The 26,633-nt window shown below is 39.7% G+C and overlaps 1 protein-coding gene across 15 annotated transcripts in view; it reads left to right on the plus strand.

The window, feature by feature from the left end:
• The window catches only part of TRIM2 (tripartite motif containing 2), an 87,413-nt gene that overhangs the window by 26,248 nt on the left and 34,532 nt on the right, over window positions 1–26,633 (plus strand). For 6 of the 15 annotated variants that reach the window (XM_054514518.1, XM_036381499.2, XM_036381511.2 and 3 more), the window contains exons 2-3: window positions 23,143–23,324; window positions 25,207–25,444. In XM_054514518.1, coding sequence (XP_054370493.1) covers window positions 23,191–23,324; window positions 25,207–25,444 — 372 coding nt within the window. In that variant the 5' untranslated portion in view covers window positions 23,143–23,190. Of the gene's footprint in view, window positions 1–18,244; window positions 18,602–22,279; window positions 22,338–23,142; window positions 23,325–25,206; window positions 25,445–26,633 lie in introns of those variants that run through there. The other 9 variants (XM_054514519.1, XM_036381501.2, XM_036381507.2 and 6 more) reach the window with 7 other exon arrangements.

Here is a 26,633-nt window from a genome sequence, read left to right on the forward strand (position 1 = left end):
TTGTCCTTGTACAGTGGGGAGAGACTTACGTGCTCAGAAAACCACACAAGGACTACTCTGCTGTGGCCCATGAAATAATTTCTGTCCCCAAACTTGTAAGTCTGCTCTACAAGGATCAGGTTCTTTGGTATCATGGAAAATATCAGTAAGAACATGAGGTAGTCAGTTCACCCCACTTGTTTATTATTAAATGGGAGAATAACTCAACTGTTACCAAACCCTGCTTATTGCTGTTTCAAAAAATACTATTTTTTGCTTCAGCTGACATCTGTGCATTTTGTGTGTTTTGCTGCTTTCTACCTTGACAAGAGAACAGAAGAGAGGAAAAATGCTAGAATATAGGCAAAGTTGTCCAACTTTGGTAGCAGCTGAGCCTTAGGGCACATGAAATCTATTCTCATAGGCTTCTTGTTTGTGTGGGGTGCCCTGGTGACTAATAATACAGCTAAGTTCATGTGTGGCCTCTTACATTGGATCACTGGATTGTATTTCACTCATCTGGACAGCTGCCTTTTTTTCACAAAAGCTGTAGGAATATAACACCTTTGGGATCTCTACCTGATGTGACTGAAATTATTCAATGAGTTACACAACTACTGGAAGGAATTGTGATGGCACAGGCAAAACTAAACACAAAAAGTTAATTCATAATTTCCTCCTTTGCTTCTACTGATTAGACAGCCTTGTTTTTTGGGTTTGGTGTTGTTTTGTTGTTGTTGTTTGGGGGATTTTTTTTTAATAATTCACCTGCTTTTGGCTTTAACAGTCTAGTTGTGTCAGTCCTGGACCCAGGTACAAATGAGTAGACAATCAGCACAATCCTGATTGTGCTAAGATGAAAAACTGAGCAAGTGACAAGGCTCAGGACTTTTAGTCAGAGTGTTTACAATGGTGTTTTTATTTTGTTAATGACTCACTGTACTGATTCACCGATGCTTGAAAGCTGCCTTGTTCAGAGTCTCATTGTTCAAGCAGAGTAAATTGTTCCCAGTAGAAAAGCTTGAAAAAATCCTCTGCTTAGACTAACAACTAAATAAAACTTGTTATTTTAAAGAACATACGGACAAAACTTTAATTTTAAGCAATAGCAAAACTTTTTTTATCCACCATTTTTTTTCTTGATTTTTTATTGGGAAAAGAATCTTATTCTGTCCTGACACAAAAGCCATGAAGTATCCAAAAATATAGGTGACTCCTCAAGCCTTTGGTACTTGAATGTAATCAGGGCACTAGACCTTTAAATAGATGAAAATAGGGGCTGAAGGTGACTTGGGGGCTTTGAGACATGGACTTTCATGGGGTGCATATCAAAACTTTGCTTCTGTGACTGTCTTTTGGTAAAATGTTCATTCTGGTAAGGAATGGCTTGAACCACCCTAGAAGGTCTCTGATCAGCAGCTGTCCATTGGCTCTGAGTTACCTCAGTAGGAAAAAAAAATACACAAAAAAACCCCTAAAACAAACAAACAAACAAAGAACCAAAACAAAACTTTGCAACACATTAGATTTGCTTCCCACCTGGAAGCATTTCGAGGATGTAAGGGGATCAGCCTTCGCGTATCTGCTATAAAAACCAGGTTGCTGTAAATGACTTGCTAAACTGTTGCCGGTTTCACCCAACGCACTGGATTTCCCTGCCCCTTTCCAGAGAGGCTGTTTGCGCTGGGAGCCAGGGAGGGCTGCAAGGTCGCTTTGTTTCCACAGCGGGGAGTGCGGGGACCCGGCTGCCGCTTCCCCGAGTGGTGGGTGGTGCTCCGGGCCGCTGGGCGCTGCCCGGGGGAGCCGTCAGGCATCTGCAGACGGGACACCATCCCGGCATGGGGCCAGCTGTTTATTTTCAAAGCCTTTGTACCTCAGGTTACTCGTAAGGCCGATGCTTGGGGAGTTCTGCTAAAGCTGGACCGTGTACGTTCCCTGGTTTGCCTGTAATTTGCAGTTTATGAAAACCAGATGGATGACTGAGCGCTCCGCGAATTAGGGTAGGAATGGGATCTTCTGACATAAGAGCAGCTTTTACAGAAAACATTGAGTTAAGAAGATTCAGGCTCAAGCTAGATTGCTTCTTCCCTCCCCCCCACTTTTGTCTATTTTTACTGCATCATTGGTATGTGTCCAAGGAAAGTCGGCCATATCATTCGGAAATACAAGGGGATAAACTTTTGACTGTCGGATCTCTTCAGGCTGAGGGACTCCAGAGTAAATGAACTGGGAGAGAGAGAATTAAAAGGAGGGATTTCTTTAGATGAACTTTTTCGGTTGTCGGCTCTGCCGAGAGCAGTGTAAAATAACGAAGAAACTGCAGCAGTCCTTTCCCACTGTCTTTCTAAATAATGTAAGTTACCCTTTCACACTCGTCTCTAAATGTTTGTGTGCTGTTTCTGCTTTCGAGTATTTTGTGAGAGCAGTGGTTTTATAGCCAGTGAGCTCTTGCCAGCAGCTCTGCTGTGTGAGTGAGTGAATTGTTTTGTCTTTCTTTTTCTTTCTTGAGTCAGGGTGGTAGCGGGGAAGCCGAGCAGTTTGACACCGCCTTTCTTTGACAGTCGTGTTAACTCGGCTTTAGCTTGGCTGTCGGAACCTTTAAACCTTTTCAGTGTTTGTGCAGAAATTTGTTTGTAGCTGGCAAAAGACAATAGCAAATGTTTTGATTGAACTGTGCATGTCAGGCTTGCCGTAAGAGCAGGAGCTTCAAAGGGCACTGTGTGATGCTATGTAAAGAAGACAGGATGTGACAAGGGAAAACAAATGTTTCCTGTTCTTTAATATTTAAAAGAAATAATTGAAACAGAGCCAAGGAGTTTGCCTAGGAAAGAAATAGTGATGTTTATTCAAAGCAAAATAATGACTCTGTAAATCTGAGAGGACAATGCCAAGGTCTAATTAGGAGAGACAGTTTACTTTTCCCAGTGGTTCATTTTTTGAAGCTGGAAGTTGGCATTAATGTTGCCATATTCTGTGGTGCTTTTGTGAAGTGTAACTTGAGCCATTACCTGATTCATACCTCTCCATAGGTTAGTGGTGTAGGTTGATTACTCTCCCCTTACTTCATTTTGCTATTTTCAAAATGCAGTCTAGGCAGACTGTCAGGCAGATTGATAGGTTTAAGTAAAAAAAAAAGGGGTATAATTATAGATAATATACCAGGTATTATACTAAGAATGAAGCAAGAAACAGACCAAGAAAATCATCCTGAACTCAAACATTTATCAGGCCAAAGCAATGACATAAATGTTAATTTATAGGGGGAAAATTGTTGTGAAAGTACAATGACTAAATAAATATTTCTTAGGTAAGGATGTAGCTTAAGAAAAGTTGCTTTCTGTTCCAGCCTTGGATTTTTTTTGTTTTTGTGGGTAAGGAATTTATTATCTAGATAATAGTCTATGGCCAACTATTGTGATCTAATAATCAGAAGTTTTTTTCTCAAAATTCCAAATCTGTATAAACGTGTTTATTTTCAAGTTAGTCCCATAATTTTATGGATGATATCTAAAGCATGGTTCTAGAGTGAAGGTATTGGAAAGCTGCTGTACCTGGTCTTGGGATTGTATCATCCTGCTCAAAAACACAGGCAGCAGAAAGAGGAGGTTGTTCCCTGTTTCCAGAGAGTTTGGGGGAGGAATCAGTCTGTTAGCTGCTAACAAAATGAAATAAGGCTTCTGTGCTTTGGCCCTCATCCAGAACTGCTTACCATAAACCAAAGGTTTCCTCAAACATCTCAGCAAAGCATTTTACAAACTTGAGTGGTGAAGACACTCCCATGTCTGACCTGGACCTGCAGTGCCCACAATTTAGTTATAAAGAACAGGTTTGTGTTTTCTTCATGGAGGGTTCATTTCAGTTCTTGAGATTCATCCTTTTTCATGAGAAATGGCTTTGATAGGCCTTTAATAATGACATCTTTCTTCAGGGAGAAGGCTAAACAGAACTTTGGTTCAAGGAGCATCTGTAACACTGCTTGAGGGCCAGAAGGAAACTTTAATTGGGTTTTATGACAGAACCAATTCTAGATTTGATTACAGGGTTTCTGGGAAGACGGAAGGATTAAAATCATGCAAACAATTATTTCAGTCAAGGTATTTCAGGGAAATATCTTTTGATTTCTTTATGTAATTTGCTAAGGGAGACAGGGAATGCATCCTTCTCGACACAGAATAAAAAATAGAAGTATGTATACATTTAAGACTTTGGAGAAGTGGTGGAGGTATGTGTTTCTTAAAAGTCCATCCTTTTCATGGCATTGATATTTGATGAAATATTGTGTTTGAGGCTAGATTTGAGACAAGCAGTGTCCATGGTCTGGTGGCACGTGCAAGTGCTGTCTGAATTCTGCTATGTCCAGCAGCATGCACAATGTTTGGAACATTAGACCTTACCTGGACAAAGATGGTAATTCTGCTGGGGGATTTCCCCAGCCCATGGTACTATTCTTTCTCTGACAGTCCTGGTTTTAGCTTGAAGCTCAAGTTGTTTGCTGGAAAATCCCAGATAATTGGTGCTTGAAGCAATCATGAAAGCATGCTGGGCCTGTCTTTGCCTGATAATGGAATTTCATTAATTCATAACAAAACTAGAATTTGGACAGCTTATGCAAACACAGTGATGCTCCTGATTCCTTTGAGGAAAACTGAGGAATTCAATTAACTGGAAAGGTACTGGATGTTCTAATCCAGAGAACAAAGTGTTGTACATTACTATACTGAAGCTGAAATTTAATCGTCTGCATAAAGTATTAAACATACACAGTTTTGCAGAAACATGAAGTACTGTGTCTAGACATATGAACTATTTTTATAAAAACAAAGGCACAATGTATAGTAGGTTAGGATAAATCCTTGATAGTAGGTTAGGATAAATCCTTGAGACACATGTAAAAGCATTTGATTTGATCTGGTGGCAAGCACATTGTCTCATCAGAATTAAATGTGTCTGAGGATACAAGTGTAGCTAGTTTGTACTATTTTTTTATACACAGCAGCAAGCATATATTACTTCAAATAATAAGTTCAGTTTATAAAGAATGTTCTTTAACACAATGGCATTATATAAGGGAATAACACTTTAGATTTAATCAGTTGTTTACAGACAATGCAGTATTCTCTATTATAAAATGCCACTAATTCCAAAGCCCTAAAAAATTTCTCCTGGAATTCTGCCCATCCATATTTTGCAGGGTAACATATATAAACGCATCTTTTTCAGTTATTAAAGAAATCTAGTGACTGCCAGATTGCAATCCACTGTAGCAAATGCTACACTTGGCTGACACCTTCAACCAAAATTATAATTCTCAGTAATTATATGCTATTTCCAGAGACTTGCAGGTTGTTCTTTTGTTTTCTGTAATGTTTCCTGGTAAAAATAACAAAGGTGGGGAGAGCTAACCATGTGAAATGCATGGCATGGGCTGTTAAAAAAACTAGACTGAAAACAAGAATCAATATTTGTTGGAAGAAATCAATATAGGAAAGAAAATAATGAATATTTAGAGGTTTTTAGAATACCGAAGGGACACGAGCAGGGCTTAGCAGTCACATAAATGCACTTCACCTCTCTATATCTCAATTTTTGATAAGTTACTTTTCAAGACATGATCCTTCTGTTAGAGTTGGACTTGCTCTTCTATTTGTTATGTGACATGAATGGATTGCAGGCAGTCCCTTGGTGTGCTGTAAGGTTTGTGTTAATATGTCTGTAAAGGAAAGAGCTGCTTGGTTGCAAACACTTAACAAATGAAATTTGGAAGAATTCCTGTTTTGTGCACTAGATTTTTTTCCTTCCTTTTTATTTTTGATCAACTGAAATAAAGAATGCCTTCCACTGAACAAAGCTCAGGCTGACCTTTGGAGAAATGAAAATGGCATTTCATGTCAAACTTTCTGAATGGTTTTATTTTTGTCAAGACCATGTTTTATTTCTGTGGTTTAAATAGATAAATATTTATTGTATGAATTGTAACGTTAAAGGTATTTGCCTTGGTTTTCTACCACAGGCTGTCTAAACATTTTCTGTCCATAATCTGTAGACATATTGCATGTCACTCCTTCTAATAATTGGGGTGCCTGGTTATATTTGGATTGGGCATCACTTATTTTGAAAGGTAATTTTAGCTGGAAGTCAGTAATTTAGCTTGATAACAGTTTATAACTGGAATACCATACTGTGAAACAAATTATGTAACGTGTCACTAATGTTCTATGTGGGGACAGCCAAGGATCTAGTCAGCTGAGAAGTCTACTGGCAACCAGGCAGCCTTCCTAGTTGCTAGCTGGACTTTAGGGCAAAAACTCAGAAGCAAATCTCATTCAAAAGGAAGAATTGAAATTGGAAATGCAAATGACATATAGTTCTTGAGGTACTGAACAGGTAGATGTAGCAGGTAGATGTTGGCTGGCTCTATCCATCTGTCTAGTTGCAGTAGGGTTAAAAGAGGCACAGCTAAATTAAGAAGAGACTAATCATAGACACGTGAAAAATGTTAGCAGCTTGTATTCTGGCACTTCTTACATTACATGGTGACCTTGCTAACACAAGCATCAAAAGAAACTCATGCTGAAATGGCTGTGATGGTTTATTGCTAAACAGTAAACCTAGGTGGTAATAACATAAGAATATGCCCTGCACCTAGGAGAAGAGAAATGACTTAAAAAATTTACTGTAATCACGTATATACTTAATATTCCCCTGGAAGAACTCCAAACAGCTCTGCTTTTTGTGGTCAGTACTTTTGCTCATGTGTAAAATTATTATTCATTCTGTCTCACTTTAAAACCATCTGAATATTATCCACTTTAGATACATTGTAGGAGTGGTTAATTACATGGATGGTGATTTTCAGTCCTTATGCCAAGGTGGATGCTCTTTGTGGAAGAGACATAAGGATTGAAGTAGATGCAATTACATTTGATCAGATTTTAAATGCTTGAAATGACTGTTCAGCAATTTGCTTGCTCCTAATCCAGTATGGATTTATTTGTCTAAGTGTTATTAGTCTGCCTAAACATGTGTATGATCAGTTTATTTATGGGTGACTTTCTGTTCTTTTGTCATGGAAAGCTATTTGTTTTGTGCTGCCATGAGCTTCTGCTCTTGATTTTTTTTCTTGTAGTTCTCGAAACAAAGAATGACAATCCCTCTTCTTTTTTTCTTTTTTTTTCTTTTTTTTTTTTTTTTTTCTTTTTTTCTTTTTTTCTTTTATATATAATGGGTTTGGAATGCTAGTTTTGAGGATACTTCTTCAGCAAATGTGTAATTTGGAAATTTGTCATGCCTGGACTGATGGCTTAAAAAGAGCATTAGTCCCTCTGATGATCTATACTGTGCTTGCCTCATTCTACATCAAAGTTCAGCAGAACCTGGTTATTTGTGAGCCTGAAGGTGTGTGATATCTACCAGTGTGTTTTGTGAAGTGCTCAGGAGTTGATTTAGCAAGGAAAGAACAGTGCCCATATTATTTTGAACTACATAACTCTGAATAGTATGAAAACATGAAAGTGCAAAATGCTCCTGCACCTTTTGCAGAACAAAAGCCCTCTGAAGTAGTGATGGAATCTTGAGAAAATACACTTGAAACAATACTTACAGAACAACAACAGATTGCACTTAAAAGATTGAGCTGAACTTGGAAATGTTCTTGAAAAGATCCCAACAATTACGGATTTTGTGTGCCTCTGAATGCGTTAATCTCTGTAGTGGTCCTTGGAGAGACAGTAAGTGGCCCATATTTAGCCCCAACCGTATTTGGCCCATGATCTGTACTATTTGAGAACTTGCATATTTTGTGAGAAATGGGACTTCCAAAAGAGCAGGTGTCAGCAGTTTCAATGATGTCTTCGGGGCTCTCTGGTTCTTCTGCGAACAGCTGTAAGTTGCAAATATTGTAAATCCCTCTACTTAAAAATTCTTCAGGAACTAAAATGACCCCCAGGAATGAAAATGCAGGACTGAGGAGCAAGCCATTTACAACATACATAAACTCATGAAAAGGAAAAGCTGCCATGTTTCTCTGCATTCACACAGGTTTTTTGATTTGGTTTTGCTTTTTCTGTTCCTTTTCCAGTAAGGAAACAGTATTAATGAAATTCCCTTCTACAACTTTCTCTCCTGTAATCCCTCTATTGGTGGAAGCGGTAATGTAAACCTTCAGGGACTAACTCCCACAATATAAATCTCTGCAGGTGCTGGTTTGTATTGTTTCTAGGTTATTTTGGTGGGGGGCTTTTTGTTTCTTTTTGTTGTTGTTGTTGTTTTTGTTGTTGTTGTTGTTTTGGTTTTTTTTATCATGAAAGCAGATTTAATTTGATATCTAGAACTCAAGTAATTGCACTGTGCTGAAGTTAGGAAACCCAGGGCCAACATGTCAAGTAGAGCCACAGATTATTTCATAGCATCTGATGGTGTTTTTTTCTCCTGAGTGTTACTCTGACACAGTACTACAATATGGGTTAATATGTGGTCTTTCTAAAGTGCTTCTAAGCTTTACTGGATCCTCTTCAAAGAACTGGTTCTTCTCTTATTACATAATTCTTAGTCAGCTCTGAGTAGTTTTGTGAGCAGCAGATCTTTGTGCATCTCAGCTCAGAAAATATAAGAAAGATAAAATTAAGTGTTGCACCATGAATATTTCATTCTCTTTATCCAATAAGCAGTGATAACTTTTTTGTCTTGCATCTAAAACAGTTGGAAATAAATTTTGATTGTAAAATACAGACATGTTCTGAGATACTTAGTTCCTGATTAAAGACAAATAACTCTTCATTAGTTTACAGAAATAATCGTTTACTTAAAATGCAACCCTTTATTACACAGAAAAGGAAGACATTAAGTATTGGAGGATCGTTCTATAAGAATTGCACTATATGTTCTGTGTAGGCAGAGAATCCCCTCCTCCCTTAGCTTCCTCATTTTAATTAGGTTTTACTATTCCATCCTATAAAACTTAGTAAAAACCAGATTAGAGCATGCAAAAACATTTGTATAGTAAGGTGGATTTGCGAAAAAAAAAAAAAAAAAAAGAGTAGTTCCATTTCCTCTGTTGGCACAATTTAAAATTTTTGTTTGTCTTATCAGAAGCTGACATATTACACAGTCTTGAATACAGTTAATTGTAAAAGCAGGAAGATTTCTTCCCATATTTAACTTTTGGGATGGGTTTTTATCTGTGCTCCTGAATGGTGGCCTTTATCTCTGAACAGCCTGCTCTGAAGATGGCACAGTCTGAAGGGACCTCTGATGATGAAGGTATGCAGCTTTTAAATAAGAAGAACCAGGACAGTGATCAAGGCATAATTTCCCCAAGCTCTATGACATTGCTTAATATATTAATAATACAGAGTACCTATGCAGAGAAACCAGAAAAAGGAAATATCACTGGAAGTCTCTTTTTTTTTTCTTAAGCATAAAGTAAATTTGTAAAGGTAAGAGGAAGAGGGAAAAGAAGTTCTAGGTTATTATTATATTCACTATAAAAGGTTCTCTGCTTGGGGTGATGCTTAGTCATTCACCATTATTGGGAGTCTTGTTTGTGTGACTTGTAATGGGTAAACTAAATGCTAAAGGCCCTGAGTGGCATTTCTCAAGCAACAGTGGTGTAATAAGGCAGATGTCTGAGGGATTCTTTTCACCTGACATCCCTAAATGGCCCAGCTTTGCAAAGTGGCCCTTTTTTTGCAAAGAAGCAGCCCTGTAAAGCCATTCATGGCAATTAACTATGCCAAAAGGGAGTGGCTACTATGAGGCTCCTGTGATGTCTGCTCTGAGTAATTTGAAGGTTTGTCTGGGTCAAATCAAAAGTAAATCTAGCCTAGCCTTATAATTTGGATGGTTGCTGACAGTAGATGCCTACAGAAGAGCACAAGAATGGATCAGAGATATTGTGGTACTCTTCAAAATGATCTTCTCTATTCAATAATTTGTGCTTCCAGTTCTGCTCCTGGTAGAGGTGGTGTCTTTAATAAATTTATTCACCAGGAATTTGTCCCACTCTCCTGGAATGCCTGTAAAATATTAACAACTGTAGCACCCTGGACAATGGCTTTTATAGCTCACAGGGTGAAGAATTATCCAGCACATTACTGGTATCTGCAAAAGAGGCTTCTCCTCTGTGGCCTGTAAAAAGGAATAGTAAGAAGCAATAGATACAAATAGTGAAAAAACAATACATTGTGAATAAAATTTAACTCAATTGGACTCCACCTGCCAAAAACCTAATGACTACTGTTTCATCAACCTTCCAAAAGCATTTAAGTTATTTGGAATAAGTCCTAAGAGCCGCACACTGTGGAATCTGAGTTAGAGAAGTTATGTACCTGAGGCAGGGCTGTCTCCATGTCCTGTTTGTAACTGGCTTTCCACTAGGATTTCTCAATTCCTTGTAATATCAGTGCTTACATCTGGTTACTCTGCATACACCTCTCATGGGTTTTATCACTTAGGTGTATAATCTGTTTCAGTAACAACATGGTGCATCTTGTCACAGTTATGACAAGGGCTATTCCTAAAATCTCAGGCAGGTCTTATATCCACTTACAGAGTTTGCAAAGGAAAGAGGATGCTAAGATCTGCCCCTATTCCTGACTGCAAGAGTTTCATACTATATGAGCCACTGTCTTGCACCTCTTTCTGTACAAAGACAGTCCTTATCTAAATTGATGGCTGGCTATGCAAACTTACTTCGTAGTGTAGAAAGTGCTTAGTGTCACAGATACAGTTACATAGCAACAGTCTGACTGTGTTTGGCCTTAAGATGCGGGTTACCTATGTTTGCAAGGGAGCTTGTATGCTGTGTAGCAGGTGCCTATCACAGCAGGATTCTGGTACTTGAAAGAGATCTCCAGGGGCTATCACAATCCAAGTGATAATGTGGTTGATTTAAGACAATATTGTTCTTATCTCTCCTGATGCCAGATTTTTTTTCCAAGTACCTTTTTTTTGTTCAACAGACAGATGCATTCACATGGTTATTATATTATAGTTTCTGATACTGTCTCCTAATTTGCTTTTCATGTACACAAAAATGTAGTTGGTTTCCTGTAACGTAAAATGGATGTGTTTTCGTGTAGAAATGAATGTCCTGTATATCCCAGTTCAGCTTGGGAGAGTCTTAAAATTGTGCATATGAGTGGCTCTGCTTTATTCCTCTTTCATTAGCTGTTGCTTCTTAAGTTGTGATGCCAGTTGAAAAGACTGACATTCATGCAGGAGTGTATGTACAAGGTCTCCTGAGAATGTAATTTTTGCAGAAATCTAACCTACATCAGAGCTGAGCATTTGCTCATGAGCAGCCTGGCAATACCCCATAAGGGCCTTTGGGCATCTGGCCTGAACCTGCAAGAGATGTCTAAGAGGAAGCTTAGGAGAGTTGTTTTTGGAGATGAAGGGTAAAGGTAGACAGCTTTGTGTCATGTATAAAACCCTGTACTTCAGGGAGGAGGCTTGGGGAAAGCCTGGGCTGAGCCAGAGTGGCCACTTGGTAGGACTGTCTGGGGATCCTGCCCACCCAGGGGTTTGATGGACTCTGCAGGCAGATAACACATGTTACTGTGGCTGTGGTAAAACTCTGCTGTGGAAGCACATGCTGGGAATGATGCATTCCTGCAGGCAAGGCACAAGGTGCAGGGAGCACTTAATCCCTGCTGTGGAAAGGTTTCAGCTATTTCCAATAACAACAGTTCTTTAAATAGGAGCGCTGGCGGGCAATCAGCAAATGAGTGTCCTTGTTGAAGACTGGAAGGACATGTTTACTGGGTGAAGTTCAGCCATTGGGTGTTTCCAGGTTTTGAACTGCTGGAACTGACTGCTGGAAAGTCAAATAGAGTGTCCCTGTGAGTGTGGAGGTGGAGGACACAGCGTCACAGCTGGCACGCTCGAGCCCTGAGCACTTTGAGCTCCCACCGAGAGCTGTAGATGGCTTTTTGCTACAGTTGTTTGAGCTGTTCGGCTCCTGTGCCCACAACCATTGTTAAAACCCACAGAGCTCCTTTTGCCAAGGTTGTCCTGACATTGTTTCTCACTACTGCTGGTGCTGCCAGACTACCTGCTGCACATAGCTATGTGTTTACCTACTTGCTGTGAAAGCTCAGCATTGCACTTTTGCCAACATAAAGAGCCTGCCTGGGTAAACTTCTGCCTGCCCCTTAACGCTTGAGCAAGGTTTTCTCTGAACCCAACAACCACATACATGTTTAGACTTATTGCTGTGTTTTTGAAAGATATTTTGGTTCAGAAGAAGACTTGGCAGATATAAAAGTTAACATCGTTGCTGGGCTGTGGACAAGAAAATGAGGTGGGTACTGCTCAACAGCTAAGGTAAATATGGAGGTGCAGCAACCAATATTTTGTGTTTAAACAATATAAATGTTTCAGAGGATGTGAACCTGATTTCAGGCTGCTCACATGCAGGAGCGGAGCTCTTTCTTCTCCCTCCTTCTTAGTCCTTATTCCAATATGTGTTTTTGTGCTAAGATGATAATTCCTTCCCTTTCTGCCTCCATTTTTGCTTTTTTTAATACTTAGAATCTATCTCCTGTTTCTTGCTGTGAGACACCTAAGGTGGTTTGGGTTTCTTTACCTCCTAGGTTGTGTTTCATGTGTTATATTTGATGGGAAGTGGGAGTTTTGAAGGCTGCAAAAAAACAATCTAAAGGGTTGGCACTCTCTTAAGTTAATTTTGTGAAGAGGTTACGTGGCTTGTAATGATTGCTGAGTGCAGCCTTCTCCCTTGCTGATTTGAACTTCATGCTAGTTCACCAAAATCCTACTGAATTAAATGGAAACAACAGAGTAATTTTTGGTGGTCATCAGAGAATATGTGACTAAACTCTAGCACCTGAAGTGTGTTATCTCCCCTAAAGTGAGAGCTGCAGTGGACATGCAGCGTGGGGCAGATCCAATCTCAGGAGGGAGTGGAGGGGATGGTCTCTACAATTTTCACCATACAGCTCAGTACCAAAAGCATTGAACATTTTCTGCTTGCATTTATTGTTTTTTTCCTGTTGCTCAGCAACTCTGAAGAAAATGCCTAGAGCATTTTTCAACATATCTTATATCTAATAGTACATAGAAAAGACCAAGGACTTCTTTCCGAATGGATTCCTGATCAGCTCCCTTCTTTTTGCTCTATTGCCTGTTTTCCTGCTCCTGTTAACAGTAATTAGTGTGGAGCCTTCATGGAGCACTTGTATGTCAAGTAACATTTCCCAGCAGATGTTTATGGAAGCAGCAGTGTTTTCATGTGCAGTTTTAATTATTTGTCTTGGTTTTATTTGTGCCTGTGTACCTATAAAGGCTGAACAGAGACCTGTCAGTGTTCACAAAATAGGTGGACCTAGAGAGTCAAAAATGTGTAAATGTAAAGGTGATGGTAATAGTAATGGTAGTCAGGGAAGGGTTTTTTTCAGTAGAGATGCTCTTACTGCTTTGGATGCCAAGTATAAAATTTAAAATTCTTTTACTTATGACTGCATAACATCTAGTTCCTGAAATAATTACTTTGACATACCTTACTGCAGATTTTTTTAGGAGCTCCCCTGAGAATATGACATTCTATTAAACATGGAAAGGGCCCTAAGTTACAATTCTGATGCTGTAATTTAATCTGATACTTTTATCCTTTTCTTTCCCTTGATGTGTCCTTCCTATTAATTTCCTACCCCTTCTCTTTGAAATCTCCTTTTTGAAAATTTGGGGTATTTGGTTTAGATTCATGGATGCCCATCCATGCATTGTTGTCTCATGTGCAGTAAATTTAGTGTGTTCCGGCTGTTTTGGAATTTATTGTGCAAGACCCTGAACTCAAAAAGAGGTACTGAACACCTCAGACAAATAACCTCTCAGTTGGTGATGACTGTGTGATCACACAAGCTCTAACCTGCCAAACTTGTCCCTTGGTGTGTGCTGGGCAGCCACCAGTAGGTCCCCTCTCCATCCAAAGACAGGACAGCTGGGAGATAGGGTCTCTGGGGATAGAAGCAGGACTATTCACCTCCAAAGCGGGGTGGAGAAGGCTACTGCAGAGGCACAAGTTGTGGGGATGAGGAGAGAATAAATGCGGGTATTAGATGCCAGCCCTAACCTTCCCTCCACAAACTGGAGTGTAAAGCATTAGTATGGTGATGTCTTAAGAGGTCCACCCACGTTTCAGGAGCTCACTCTTTTGTGAGCTTTGATTACAGGATGGGGAAAGGAGGAAGAAAAAAGAATAAAACATTAAACATGTAACACTATTAAGCAAGGCTTTAATTTGTAGCAGTGGCTTCTATTCCTGTTATTCCTTCGCCTTCAGCAGCTAAAAACTATTTTAAAAAAATCTAATTCATGACATCTGCATCTGACAGTGATACTGAAGGTCAGCCCATTGCTGTGCAGGAGGAATGCCAGAATACAGAGATTGTTTCTGGTGACTGCAGTGCCACTTCAATGGCAATAGGGGGAAAAGAAAGAATAACACGGAGGGGAGAAAAGCAGATTTTGTCTGGTGCTTCCTGACTTGCAACTTGAGTGGTGGAGAGAGGCAGGAAGTGCAGTCCTGCCAGAAAGGCTCAGGCTGGCTGAGCAGGGAGGCCAGGCTGTCCCAGCCGTGCTGCAGTTGTGCTGCAAAAGCCGCAACCTTGGCAAGCTAAACCAGGCATAAGCAGAAGGTAGAAGGAAATAAAAGAAGGTGGCAAAGTCATAGGAGGATGGGTGCTGGGCTGCTGGGAAAGTTTCCAGCCTTACATCCCAGGCAAACCTTTCAAGTTGTTTGCCTCCCAGGCTTTGACAAATCCCTTGTGTTGGATCACAAGCTTTGGGAAAAAGCATCTGCTCTGCTGGATCACAAGATGAGGGAATGACCATGGCTCATGGCTGTGGCTGGTGGGGGGGAACCAGGACCTAGCAGAGCTTCTTTTGGGGCAGACATGCTCTCTGGCTACAAATCCCCAGTGGGAGGAAGCTGTTGCTGTTCTCCGAGGGTGTGAGCTACAGCCTGGACTGCTGGAGGACGTGGAGTGAGGGCTGGAAGTTGCACTTGCTCTCTGGAAGCTGCTGGGTCTGCATGGGTTCACAACTGCAGCAGTGAAAGGTAGAGGCCGCCGGCTCATAAGGAAGACTTAGGCCCCTTGATTCCTGGTTGTGGGCATGGCTCCACAATGACAAAACTTTGCTGTTTCACCCCATTTGCTCTCCTGGCACCAGGGTCAAATTAGGGATGTGTGGAGCTGTGTGATGGCTGTAACAGCCCATCCTATGCTATTTGTGTTCCTAATCTAATCCTCATTTCCAGTATGTTGGCTTTGGGTAACTGATTTCTGGTCTCTCACATCTCTTACTTTTCAGTCAGCCTTAATTGCCAGGACTGTATTAGCTGGTCATTTAGTTTGAACTAACCCAATATTTTTTTTTCTGCTGACATTAAAATCTCTTGTACAGCAGGGTGAGCTAGACTACTCTCATTCAGTCAGTTTATAGTATAGGCTTCAGTGCAGACCATAGGTCTTAACTTGGAGTGTTTGGATGACTTATTTAATATTATCAATATCTACATATGACCCGTAAGTTAACTTTGAGTTTTTTTGGTAGCTTAATAATCATGACTTCCCTAAGAATATGAATTCAGGTTGTGTTTGTAACAGGGGAAACAATAAGTTATTCAAAACCCAGGACATTTACAAGGGATGACAAGAGAAGCTTGATCACTCTTCCATGGCACAACGAAGATGGCATGTACTATGTATTTTCTTCGCCAGAACTTTCTTCAGTAGTCAGCAGTGACACAGATAAGTCAACAGCAACAATGAAATGCAGCAATTTTCTGAGGAAAAGTAGCCTATTCTTTTTAAAATAAAACCAGAAAAACAACAAACAAAACAAAGCATATAATTACCACCCCCACCCCCATCTCCCAGCACAAAAGACATACACATACAATAAACCTATTTGAATAAGTCTGGTTGTAACTGCTATGGGGGTAAAGTGCAAGATTGAATCAATTTCCTCTTCACTAAGGAGAAGGAACCCACGTATCAACACATAACAAGAAAAATCTCAGAGAAATGCTTTGCCTTTTGTCTTGATTTCCTTGCCACAGTAGCACGTTTTTGTTCTGTTGAAGAAGCAGGATAATTTGTGGAGTATCAGCTCATTGTCAGCAGGCAACTTTTCAGAGTTAATTTTAAGAGAACAGCACTTTGAAGGAATCTCTCTTTTGGAGGTGTATTTCCCTGTCAGAGTGGCTGCAGCTGGGGCTCCAGCAGTGTCCTTTGGCCATGAGGTATGTTATGGGATCAGTTCAGAGGGGTATGTGGTCTTACCACTGACCATAAATGGAGATAATAATTTGAGTGATATTGGTCATTCTGTTTTAGTGTATGTAAATGCAGTGTTAGAAATGAGCAAGCAACTAAATTATACCTGCACGCTTCTGTCCGACAGTCTTCAGTTCTGGGGGTGCCGCTCCTGAACTTTATCACTTGATTTTTGTTATAAGTGTCTTGTTCCACTGGCAGAAATAAAAGGCCTTGGATCCTCTTGTTGTGGGAGTGAAACTTTTTGCTTGTTCTTTGCAATACGGATTCCTCAGACAGTTTAAAAAGAAAACCAAAAACCTCCTGAAACAAAGATAAAAAAACTATGTCTCCAAAAACATGCCTGAAATCTCTGGCCTTCTTTTAAACTGAATCCTGCTGTCCAGATGCCTGCTACTCTTAAATTTTGGAGCTAAAATGAAACATACCTTGTGCTCTCTCTTTGATTGAGTCCAGCACATGTTAAGGGAGTTAGAGGGGCAGTATTTTGGCACAGGCAGCCTCAAATCCTGATACATGCACACACACTGCCTGATGTTTCATTATAAACTGGATTACAACATGCCTTCACCCTGTGGGCATATTGTCCAGGGAAACCAGGCTGGATCTGCCTGATGCATAAAATGATCTGGCTAAATGATCATTAAGTGGAAAGTAAAGGATGTGTGCAGAATTTGTATTTTCAACAGGAATTTAGATTACATTTCAGTCACACTAAATGATTTTTAATACTACTTAACTCATCAATTCAAGAGTGGAATAAAATGGAAACCGTGCTTAAAGAGCTTGGGACAACATTTTAAACTTCTAAAATAGCTGTATCTGTCCTAATTAAGTCGGGGTGGCAAAGAGAGTATTTAAGCCCCACGTGTTTTCTTATTGATGCAAATGGTGCTTTGTGTTCTTTTATTTGTGGGAAGCTTTGTTAGTCTCAGTTAGCTGAAATACTTGCATATGATTTGGTTTTTTCAAAAGAAAAGATACACTGTATTTAGAGATGCAAATACTACCTTGTCTGCAAAACCCACCAGCTGTTATACTGGAAGACAAAGCTAATTCTATGTTGCTTTACTTCAGTAGTGTGTGCATATTCACAAGCAGCTTTCTAACAACCTTCTCTGCTTAGCTGAAAAATGGCAGGCACTAATTTTTTTTTGTTTTTATTTCTTTGGTAACAGCCGAGTAAAATCAGAGTTGATCTGTGAAATAAAAAAAAAAAGTAAGCAAGTAAATAGATTAACTATGATAATAATAATAATATACCTTTTCATTAATGTTTATAGAAAAGTTGAACAGTCTGTTAGCTTTGATTCTCAAATTCCTTGAATAATAGTTTACTACTTGCTGCCTTGAATATTTGACTTAAGACTGAGTCAGGTCAAATATATGGCTCTGTAGTAGAAGCTGCTGCTGGTTTGTGTGTCAGTCGCACAGTTTTCAGGAGAGGCTCTTTGCTTCTGTTTTAAACATCTGGAGAGTGAATAAGAGCATTTGTGGGGTCTTTTGTTGCTTCTTAAAGTTGGAGTAGGGAAGAATTACGTTCCAAGAAATACCCAGAATCCTGGAAAAATCCGAGTGGAATCATTAAGTGTTAAACTTTATCTTCTTTATAAACGAAAGTGCTTTCGTTTTATCTCTGGCAGCTGTCCTGGTAATGGGTGTTATGTAATACTTACTCTCTCCTTCGGAGTTAAATCCTTTTTCCGATTTGTGAGTAGTATTTGCATATGTATTTCTTAGCTGCATTGACATGCCAGATGCACAGTGGTAGCTGTCTCCGCCTGCTAATCCTGTAATAACATTCTGGTGACCAAATTCAATGGCCGTGCGTGGAGCCTCGGAACAGCTGATTGCTGAGTAGGGAGGAAAAAAAAAGAGCCCAGCGAATCTGGTTGCAGCTCTCTGCTGCATCCCCATCCCACAATCCCTTGCACCATTTGCTGCAGTCTTTCTACACAGGCTGAGTGAGAAAAAGATGTGCTAAATAAAGATTGATTGGTTTGAATCCTGAAGGGGTCTCCCACTTGTAAATGACCCAGGGAGAAAAAAAAAAATTCATGACGACTTCACTGGGCCTCCTCTTATTCTTCCATTTTTCTTTCCACCTGTCCTCTTCATGGAATGGAGCGTCATTCCTTAGAGCACAAAATCTCTTGTGCATCTGATAATGATTGTGCTGTGATAGGGATTCCTTAGCAGTCTTATGCGTGAGGCTTGAAATATGATGGTTTGTTCGTTTGGATTACTGCGGAACTGCAGCTCCGTCCCTGCAAGGATTTTATCCTCAGCACTGCACTGATTAAGCTATTTTTCTACAAAGATGGGTAGGTCTGAAATGCTCAAGTTTGCTCAGTGTTATTCCTGGTGGCTGCTGCTGGGTTGCTCCTGTTTTGGCCCCTGATTGTTCATTACATTTCTGCATGCTGTAAGAATGAAGAGGGTTGCTGTGTTTTAAACAAGGCACTAAGCTGATTGCAAGAGTGGGAGAGAAAGGAATGCAAATTTAGCTTATCAAGCCTTTTACACAAGTGGACTGTGTGGCGGTTCTAATTATTAATTTGCTCACTGTGTTCTGTAATGGCTAATCTGGGGGCTGCTGCTAGAAATGGCTTGAATCTGTTCTTTATTCCTACAGACTGTGGACAGGTGATCTATCTGTTTTAAGGACTTTAAAGCCTTCGCTCTCCCAGTCCTTGAAGCAACATTATTGAGGTTCCCCACCCTTTCTTATGGCTCTGGAGGCCTAACTGGTCCTTTGGAAACGTTGCCATTGGAAACCTATTCATTCATTGTACATGAATAGACCCTGTAGGTTGTGAATACCATTGATAAGAAGAGGATGAATAAGCTGTAAGCAATTTGTTCTCCTCAGGCTGTACTTTCAAGCTAGTTGCAGCTCTGACTGGGTGGATTTCAGAGGCAGCAGTGTATTGTAACACAGAATTCTGCTCTTTTAGGAATAAAATCCTGTGAAGTGAACAGTTACTTGATTCCCCAATATCTTTTCTCGGCTGGGAAACTAATAGAGAATTTTCAGGAGTTCCAGAGCTCATTTGAGGATACCTGTAGAAAGGGTGCATTTTTCTATTACATGTCTCTATTTACCTGAAACAACTCTTCTGGAACTGTTATTTGCTATACCGAACGTGATTTTTTTTTCTTTTCCTCCTTTTCCAGTGCTATAGGAAGTTCCTTTCATATGGGTGGGGCCACACCCTGGCTTTCCTGAAGGCATGTATGCATAGCGGGGCAAAGCTTTCCACTAGCTTAGAGAGCCATTGTTTCCTCCTTTTTTTGCTGTCCAGTATATTTTAAATGAAAATCGTATCTCCAAGCAGAAGGAAAAAGAGTAATGCTGTTTCTGGGGTGGCTGGGACGATAGCGATCCTTGAGCCTCAAAAGGGTGACAAAGGGAGTAAATTTCAGAACCCTTTACTGCACTTGGTTTAGCGAACCTGAATTTGGTTTTGAGTGTGTGTGTGTGTGTGACAGATAAATGAGTGGGGGCTTATGTCTTGTTTGGTGCAATGTTTCCTAATCCTTTAGCTTTGCATATTTAAATTACAAAGTGTAACTGCATGGAGAAGTGATAGCCCTGGTTTCGAAGCTCATGCTTTGGCTGCTCTATTTTGATTGTGAAACATAACGAACCTCTGAAAAGCACTCTGGCAGTTTTTGAGCTCACAAGATGCTACCAAAAGAAAAAAAAAGATTTTTCTTGTAAAAGTAGTGTTACTTTGCAAAATCTCCCACTGCTAATACACTTAAAACTTACACTGCTGCAAGCATAGCAGTAAATCAAAAAATACTGTCTGATGAAATTAAAAACGTTGTCTAAAATCTTCAGATTTTCTTCAAAGACTCTTTGATTGTACAGTTGCTTTCATTGAGTAAATGAGCAAAATCATCCTTCTCATAGCTACATCACATTCATCAAGATTACATCAAAGGTGGAATTAGAGAAGCTGCAGAATCCTGAAAATCCCATACTCAAAAGATTTTTTTAAAGGGACTATTTGTGTGAGAAGTTGTACCAGGTAGTGGCCAAAGCTTGAAATGTAGAGATGAAATTCTATTTCCAGGTGCATGTTTTAAATCTGGTTTATGTGTACACAGGGGATAAATGACAGTCATGGCATGCTGCATTTCAGACAAAATACAGAGTATTAATAGCACTTATTTCTGAACCATTAATGGTCTCTTTTGTTGACAAAGTTTAAAGGACGAGCATTTGAAAAATAAAGTAACTGGCATGAGATTTGTGTATGAAATGCTAAGAATTACTTGATTTTGTGGTGACACTGGAGGAATGTGAAAAACAACTATGAAAACCAGGTTAAATCAATATTATTTTTTTCAGCCAGCAGCAGATTTTCTTGTGTAAGCACTATTTGCTGTTATAGCTTTACTTGATAAGGGAAAGATGAAATACAGAAAATACCTGGTTGCTAGAGAACTTTCTTCTGTTAAACAACAGGCAGCATTCACTGGAGACCTATTCTTTCATATCTTAAGTACAGCTTTTTCCAGTAGCTTATGTTCAGTCTATAACAAAAAAATTATACTGTTGGTGTGTCCAATTTGGAAACCATGCTTTTGATAAGAAATCCTCCTGCTTCTGATTATCTTCCCTGTTTTATTTGAGTCCCTGCCTCTAACATTTGGGGAGGGAGAGTGGGAGGCAAACACAGCTGTGTAAGTGGTAAAATGAATTTTCCTTTTGAAACACATCACTGATGTTCTGCATGTTATGCTGCCAAATATATGAATACATTAATGGGTATTTGATTGTCTGGTCTTTCTACTCTGTTTTGTAAAAGCCAGATATTTTGGTTCCACTTCTTGTAAAGCCACCTTTAACTCAAGCTTTTCAAAAGTAATGTGGTTTGCTAATTGATCTCCTAAGGTTAATTCTGTGTGATTTCTGGCATTTACATAGGAAAAAATAATTTGTGTTTACATAATACATTTTATCTTACTATGGGGAAAGCATTTTTTTTAATATTAAGAAATATGAAAAAGACATGCAAATATTATCAATCCTGAAATCATGCATTTTTGGGTCATGAACAAACATGGTATTTTATGAGTACTAGAGCAATTTTTATAATTGCAGTTTCCCCTTCCTCGGTAAAAAAGGAAACAAAAGGAGCTGCCATAAGTGTTTTCCATTGAATGAAATGTCAGTTACTGCTGTTGGGTATTTGAACTGTGAATAACTTTCTGCTGCTGAATTTGCTAACACCGAGGCGATGCCCCAGGAACCTGTTATCAGGGAAGCCAGCAGAGCTGACTTATGATCCATAATCACTGTCATTATCCTAGAAATAGCCCCTTGCTCAGTTTAGTAAGTAAAACATACCAGTATGGCTAAGTACACAGCTCAGGAAGAGCAGCATGGGTTCAACTCAGGCAGTGTAGTGTGCCGTTCATTCAAGCACAGGAAGAAGACCTAATGTAACACTAACAGTAAAATGCTACACAGGTCATGCAAAGCAGAATGCTTTGCATGACCTTTGAGCATGATCAGCAGAAGGCTTGTTGTTTCTGTTTTGGAAAGCCTGAACTGCCCTCAAGCTAGATCTCAAATTGTCTGAAATGGGTGAGTAAAAAGGGGTAGGAATTGTTTAGGAAGAAGTTAGACCCCTCAGGAGTGTACCTGCAGAGAAGAAGGCCAGCTGGGCTTGCAGCTCAGAGAGAAGAGAAGCCAGTTCCGCTGTGGGTGCGGGAGGTCTGGCAGAACTCGGTGCTGCGGCAGTCGCGCCTGTGTCTCCTGGCACTTCAGCCTGCTAGAAATGCTGATGGACAGGAGTTCCTGCTGGGCCACCCTGCCAGGGACTCTGCTTGCCAGGTTTCCCTAAACTATTTTAGCAGGCAGTTTACTTTTTTTCTGTGGTTGCTTCCATCCTTTTCCTCCTGTCTTCTCTTTTCTATTATTGGCTATAATCTGTATCTTCAGCTGAAAAGAACATACGTTTTTCTCTCCCTGTGCCTTGTTCCAGGACAGGAGGCGTTCCAAGCCTGCTGCCATCTCTTTAACCTGCGATTTTAATTCTAACAGTTAGTAGACTTTTTTCTTAGCCTTTTATTTCATGCTTTGTGTGCCAGATTATGAAGAATCCTCAGTCCTAGAAACATGATTCTTACTACTAGTTCTGCCTAGAATGACATTTTTATTGCATTTTTTATTTGGATGTGCTTCACATATCCTTCACCCTGCCATTGCTGATTCTCAGTGGCTATCAGTTGCCTCTTCTTTGCTCTGTTTCTTTTATCATGAGGATTTTCATTGTGTCTACCTCATCCCTACTGGTGATGCAGAATTTGAGCATTCCTTCCCAGGGGCTGTCTGGTTTGGGGGATTCCTGAAGTCAAAATCTACAATATTTTTGGCAATACCAGCACCGACAAGGGAAAAAAATTGTTAGGTGAACAATTTTCAAACTCTGTCTGTGATGCAGCCATTTGACTGGCTGGTGCAGTTCCAGTTTGAGCATTTTGCCAGCAGTACTGTAGATGTAAGAAATCCGATGTTTGTTAGCACTGGCTGAACCTATTGGCACAAGAATGTTTTCATCATGGGTTTTCTTTAAAACCAGACAGCCCCGTAACTCTTTCAGTCCAGAGGCAGCATGCCTTTCCAGAATGCTGAGGCAGAGGTGTTGTAGATGTTGCTGACTGTTTCCCTGGCTGTCATCAGTGATAAACCATTTTAGAAGTTTAATTCTTTCTTGTTTTGGTTTTATATGGAAGTATGAATTCCTGCATAAGGATAAAACATGAGTGGAATTGTCAATGATTTTGTTATTTCATTGAGTTTATAAGCCATTTTTCTTCTTTTCTTCTTTTTCCCACCCTCCTCCAGCAGCGCGCAGGGTAGAAGGGAACAGGACCCATATGTCAGTGGTCTAGGATGGCCAGTGAAGGCTCCAACATCCCAAGTCCTGTGGTCCGTCAGATTGACAAGCAGTTTCTGATTTGCAGCATATGCCTGGACCGTTACAAGAACCCCAAAGTACTTCCCTGCCTGCACACTTTCTGTGAGAGGTAAGTCCTTTCCTCATGCTGGTAACTCAGGATTTGTGTCGTGCTGCAAGCACAGGACAAGGCATCCATTAGTGGAACAGGACTTTCCCCTTTACTTGTAAATGTCCTGTGAAGGCATGATAAAGTCTGAGAAGGCTGGAGAGGCAGAGATGTAGAAAAACATATTTGTGTCATGCAGGAAGAAGAGACAGCAGTGGCATATTTGGAATACATTCCCTTTATGCAAGAGTAAACAAAAAATAAATCCAATTAAACTAATGAATATGGTTACTACAGTGTGAAAGGTGATGATAGCCAGAATTTGGACCTCAAGTTAATGGTCTCAAATTTATTCTGATTATCGTGTAATTAGAAGCAAGAAAAAAAATATTTGTTGATTTACTAATTCAATAAGTAATTATCCCATCCTTTTAATGTCCAAGAGTTAGACATGATATATACATTATTAATAACCTGAGATTAAATGTCTTCATTATTCTGCAGTTTGGTTGACTGAAGTGGGAAAACTCTCTGGAAAGAGATGTGATAAACCAACCTGCCTTTTACTGTCTTTGGCTGAATGAACTGCATGTGCATAATGGCACTTTAGTGTTGCATTATCCATCAAATTGTGGAAAATATGGCACCTGCAGAAAAGTTAGGTGAAGAATTAGTGGTTAGTTCTTAATCTGATGATGAGATGCAACTCTGGATTGTATATTGAATGGCAGTAGGATGTTTATAAATGGTATATGGTGTGAACACATTTAATTTAGGAGATTTCCACCTTTTAGGAAGAATTGTGGTGTGTATCTTTAATTTTGCACAGGGTGAAAGAAAAATTGTGGATCTCTGCCTCTGCCAGTGTCAGATGAAATGGTCTTTTGCAGAACAATGGGAAATCCCAGCATTAAAAAAGGTAGCACTGAAACTCTTACTGAAGTCAGTGAGACAAGATTTTCACCATCATGTGTTAAGTTTCCTGACTTCTGTTCATGCGTAAAACCTAAGGTTAGCTTCTGGTTTTCACTGTAATCCTCTTACAGGACCATACTGAATATAGGATAGTGCATGCAACTGTATATTGCATGCCCAGGCAGGTGTTAACTTCATTTCCAAGGCCAAAAGTGGCCTTAAGTCTCACCTGGGCCAGCCTGGTGCATATTGTACATATTGTTGATTGCTGAACTTTTGTGTCAGGTTTATACTCTGTGAAATTTATTTTTTCTGAAAAACACCAACACTGCCCTCCCAATCAAACACAAACAAAAATTTCCTCCAAAACTCCCCTTAACATAAACTGTGATAACATAGCAGGTAGTTCCCCATGTCATAAAGAAAGCTCTGTTGATTTTGGGTAGCTGCCAAATAACTTTCCAAATTGAAATAGATGAAAAAATTTCCTTTGATTTTATTGGGACCATGTTTTACATCTGAAACACTAAACCCACAAACAAGTTATTAAAGGAGATTCTGTTGGAAAGACAAGGGTCAAGCACCAGTTAGTCAGTTAAAGGCACAAGCTCAAATACTTGATGCAACTTCATGTCTGTCAGACTTTATCAGATAAATTCAAAATTTTTACTGCCTAAAACATCCTGTGAGCAGCATGCAGTAGGCATCTTGAAAGCATGATCAACTGCATGAATATCCCAAAAAAGGCATGTAACTCTTTTAATGATGTCTGCTTATTGAACCTTTTTTTTTCATGTGGCAGAGTAAAAAAAGGTTTAAATGAAAAATTATTCCCCATAACCACTTTTGCTTCAGAAGCCTGTTTGATGTACTTATATAAGTAGGGGTAGCACTATTTCAAACTAGCTCTTTAACTGATGGAAGGGTTTTTTTCCCCTCTTTGATGATACTTTCCCTTTCTTTCTCCTTCCACCTTCCTTCCCCACAGGTGTTTACAGAATTACATTCCAGCCCATAGCTTAACCCTTTCTTGCCCTGTGTGCCGCCAGACCTCCATTCTGCCAGAGAAAGGGGTTTCTGCACTCCAGAACAACTTCTTTATCACCAACCTGATGGATGTCCTGCAGCGAACGCCAGACAGCAGCATTGAGGAGTCCTCCATCTTGGAGACTGTCACTGCTGTTGCTGCAGGCAAACCACTCTCCTGCCCCAATCATGATGGAAATGTAAGTGAGACAGCCTCCTGTGCTGTGTGCAGGTATTGATATGTGCTGACTTGTCTGGATTTCATGGATGTCTTTTTCTAAAGAGAAAGCAGGGGAAGTGGAATCATACTATTCCTTTGATTTTATAATATATCAACAAAACACAATTGATTCTTCAAATTAACTCAGATGCTTTTAGTGGAGCATCTTGAAGTAGTCAGGATGTTATTTTATCTTACCAGTCATCTGGGATGATGATGTCTTTTGGCACATTTGGTCAGAATTATTGTCCTGCAAGTACTGAACCTTGTGCCTTTACTTCTTTGGTTCCTTAGCCCTGTGTGTTCCTTAACCTGTGTGTTTGTCTGGCAATATGTGACAAGGAGCTTATGAGTTTTACTGACCTGCACACTAGGGCAGTACCAAAAGGTATGTGAACATATTAACATAGAACCAAATAAAAGTCAGTCCTAGCTTAGGATGCTTTGGATCAGCACAGGCTAGAAACAGAGCACTTCTGTTTATCTGCAGTGTTTTGTGGATCTCTCATATCAGTTCTTGGAGGCTGCTTTGTTTTTTCCCTTCACCTACTCTTTTTACCTAGCATATCCTCACACATATCCTCAAATCATATCAGTATATTCATTGGCAAGTACCCCCAACTGAGTTAATATTCACAGATTACTGCAAGGACAGCTCTAACTCTGCTTACTTCACAAATTTCAGTGTTAACCTGTGTAACTTCATGATAGGCATATGAGCTCCTGACTCATAGCTAAGCTTATGCAAATATGTAAATAGAGACTGCAAAACTCAGCAATGCTGTATTGTAAACTGAATGTTGTGCTTCTATGCAAGCCAAGAAACACATGTCAGTAGTTTAAAACAACTTGCTGGGGACTGTTTTATTTGATACTCAGTGTAGGTACATTGGTTGTGTAGGAGTAATTCAGCTGATAGGTAATGATTACTGTAAGAGAGGAATAGCTCAGTTCCTTCTCTCTCGGAATTAGGTGGACATGTAGAACTGATGTTGGACTCTCTGATTAATGAATAACTGGTGTAACTTTTTAAAATGTGTACTATACTAATGTGTGTGTAGTGGTTACTGATTAATGCATTCCTAGTTTTTGTTTGCATTTTATTTGCCCTCTTTAGAGTGAATCATAGCTGTTTTCTGACATAGCCGTTTTGATAGGAGCCATTTGAT

The sequence above is a fragment of the Molothrus ater genome, chromosome 4 (genome assembly GCF_012460135.2).
Source record: "Molothrus ater isolate BHLD 08-10-18 breed brown headed cowbird chromosome 4, BPBGC_Mater_1.1, whole genome shotgun sequence".
In the NCBI taxonomy this organism is placed as follows: domain Eukaryota; kingdom Metazoa; phylum Chordata; class Aves; order Passeriformes; family Icteridae; genus Molothrus; species Molothrus ater.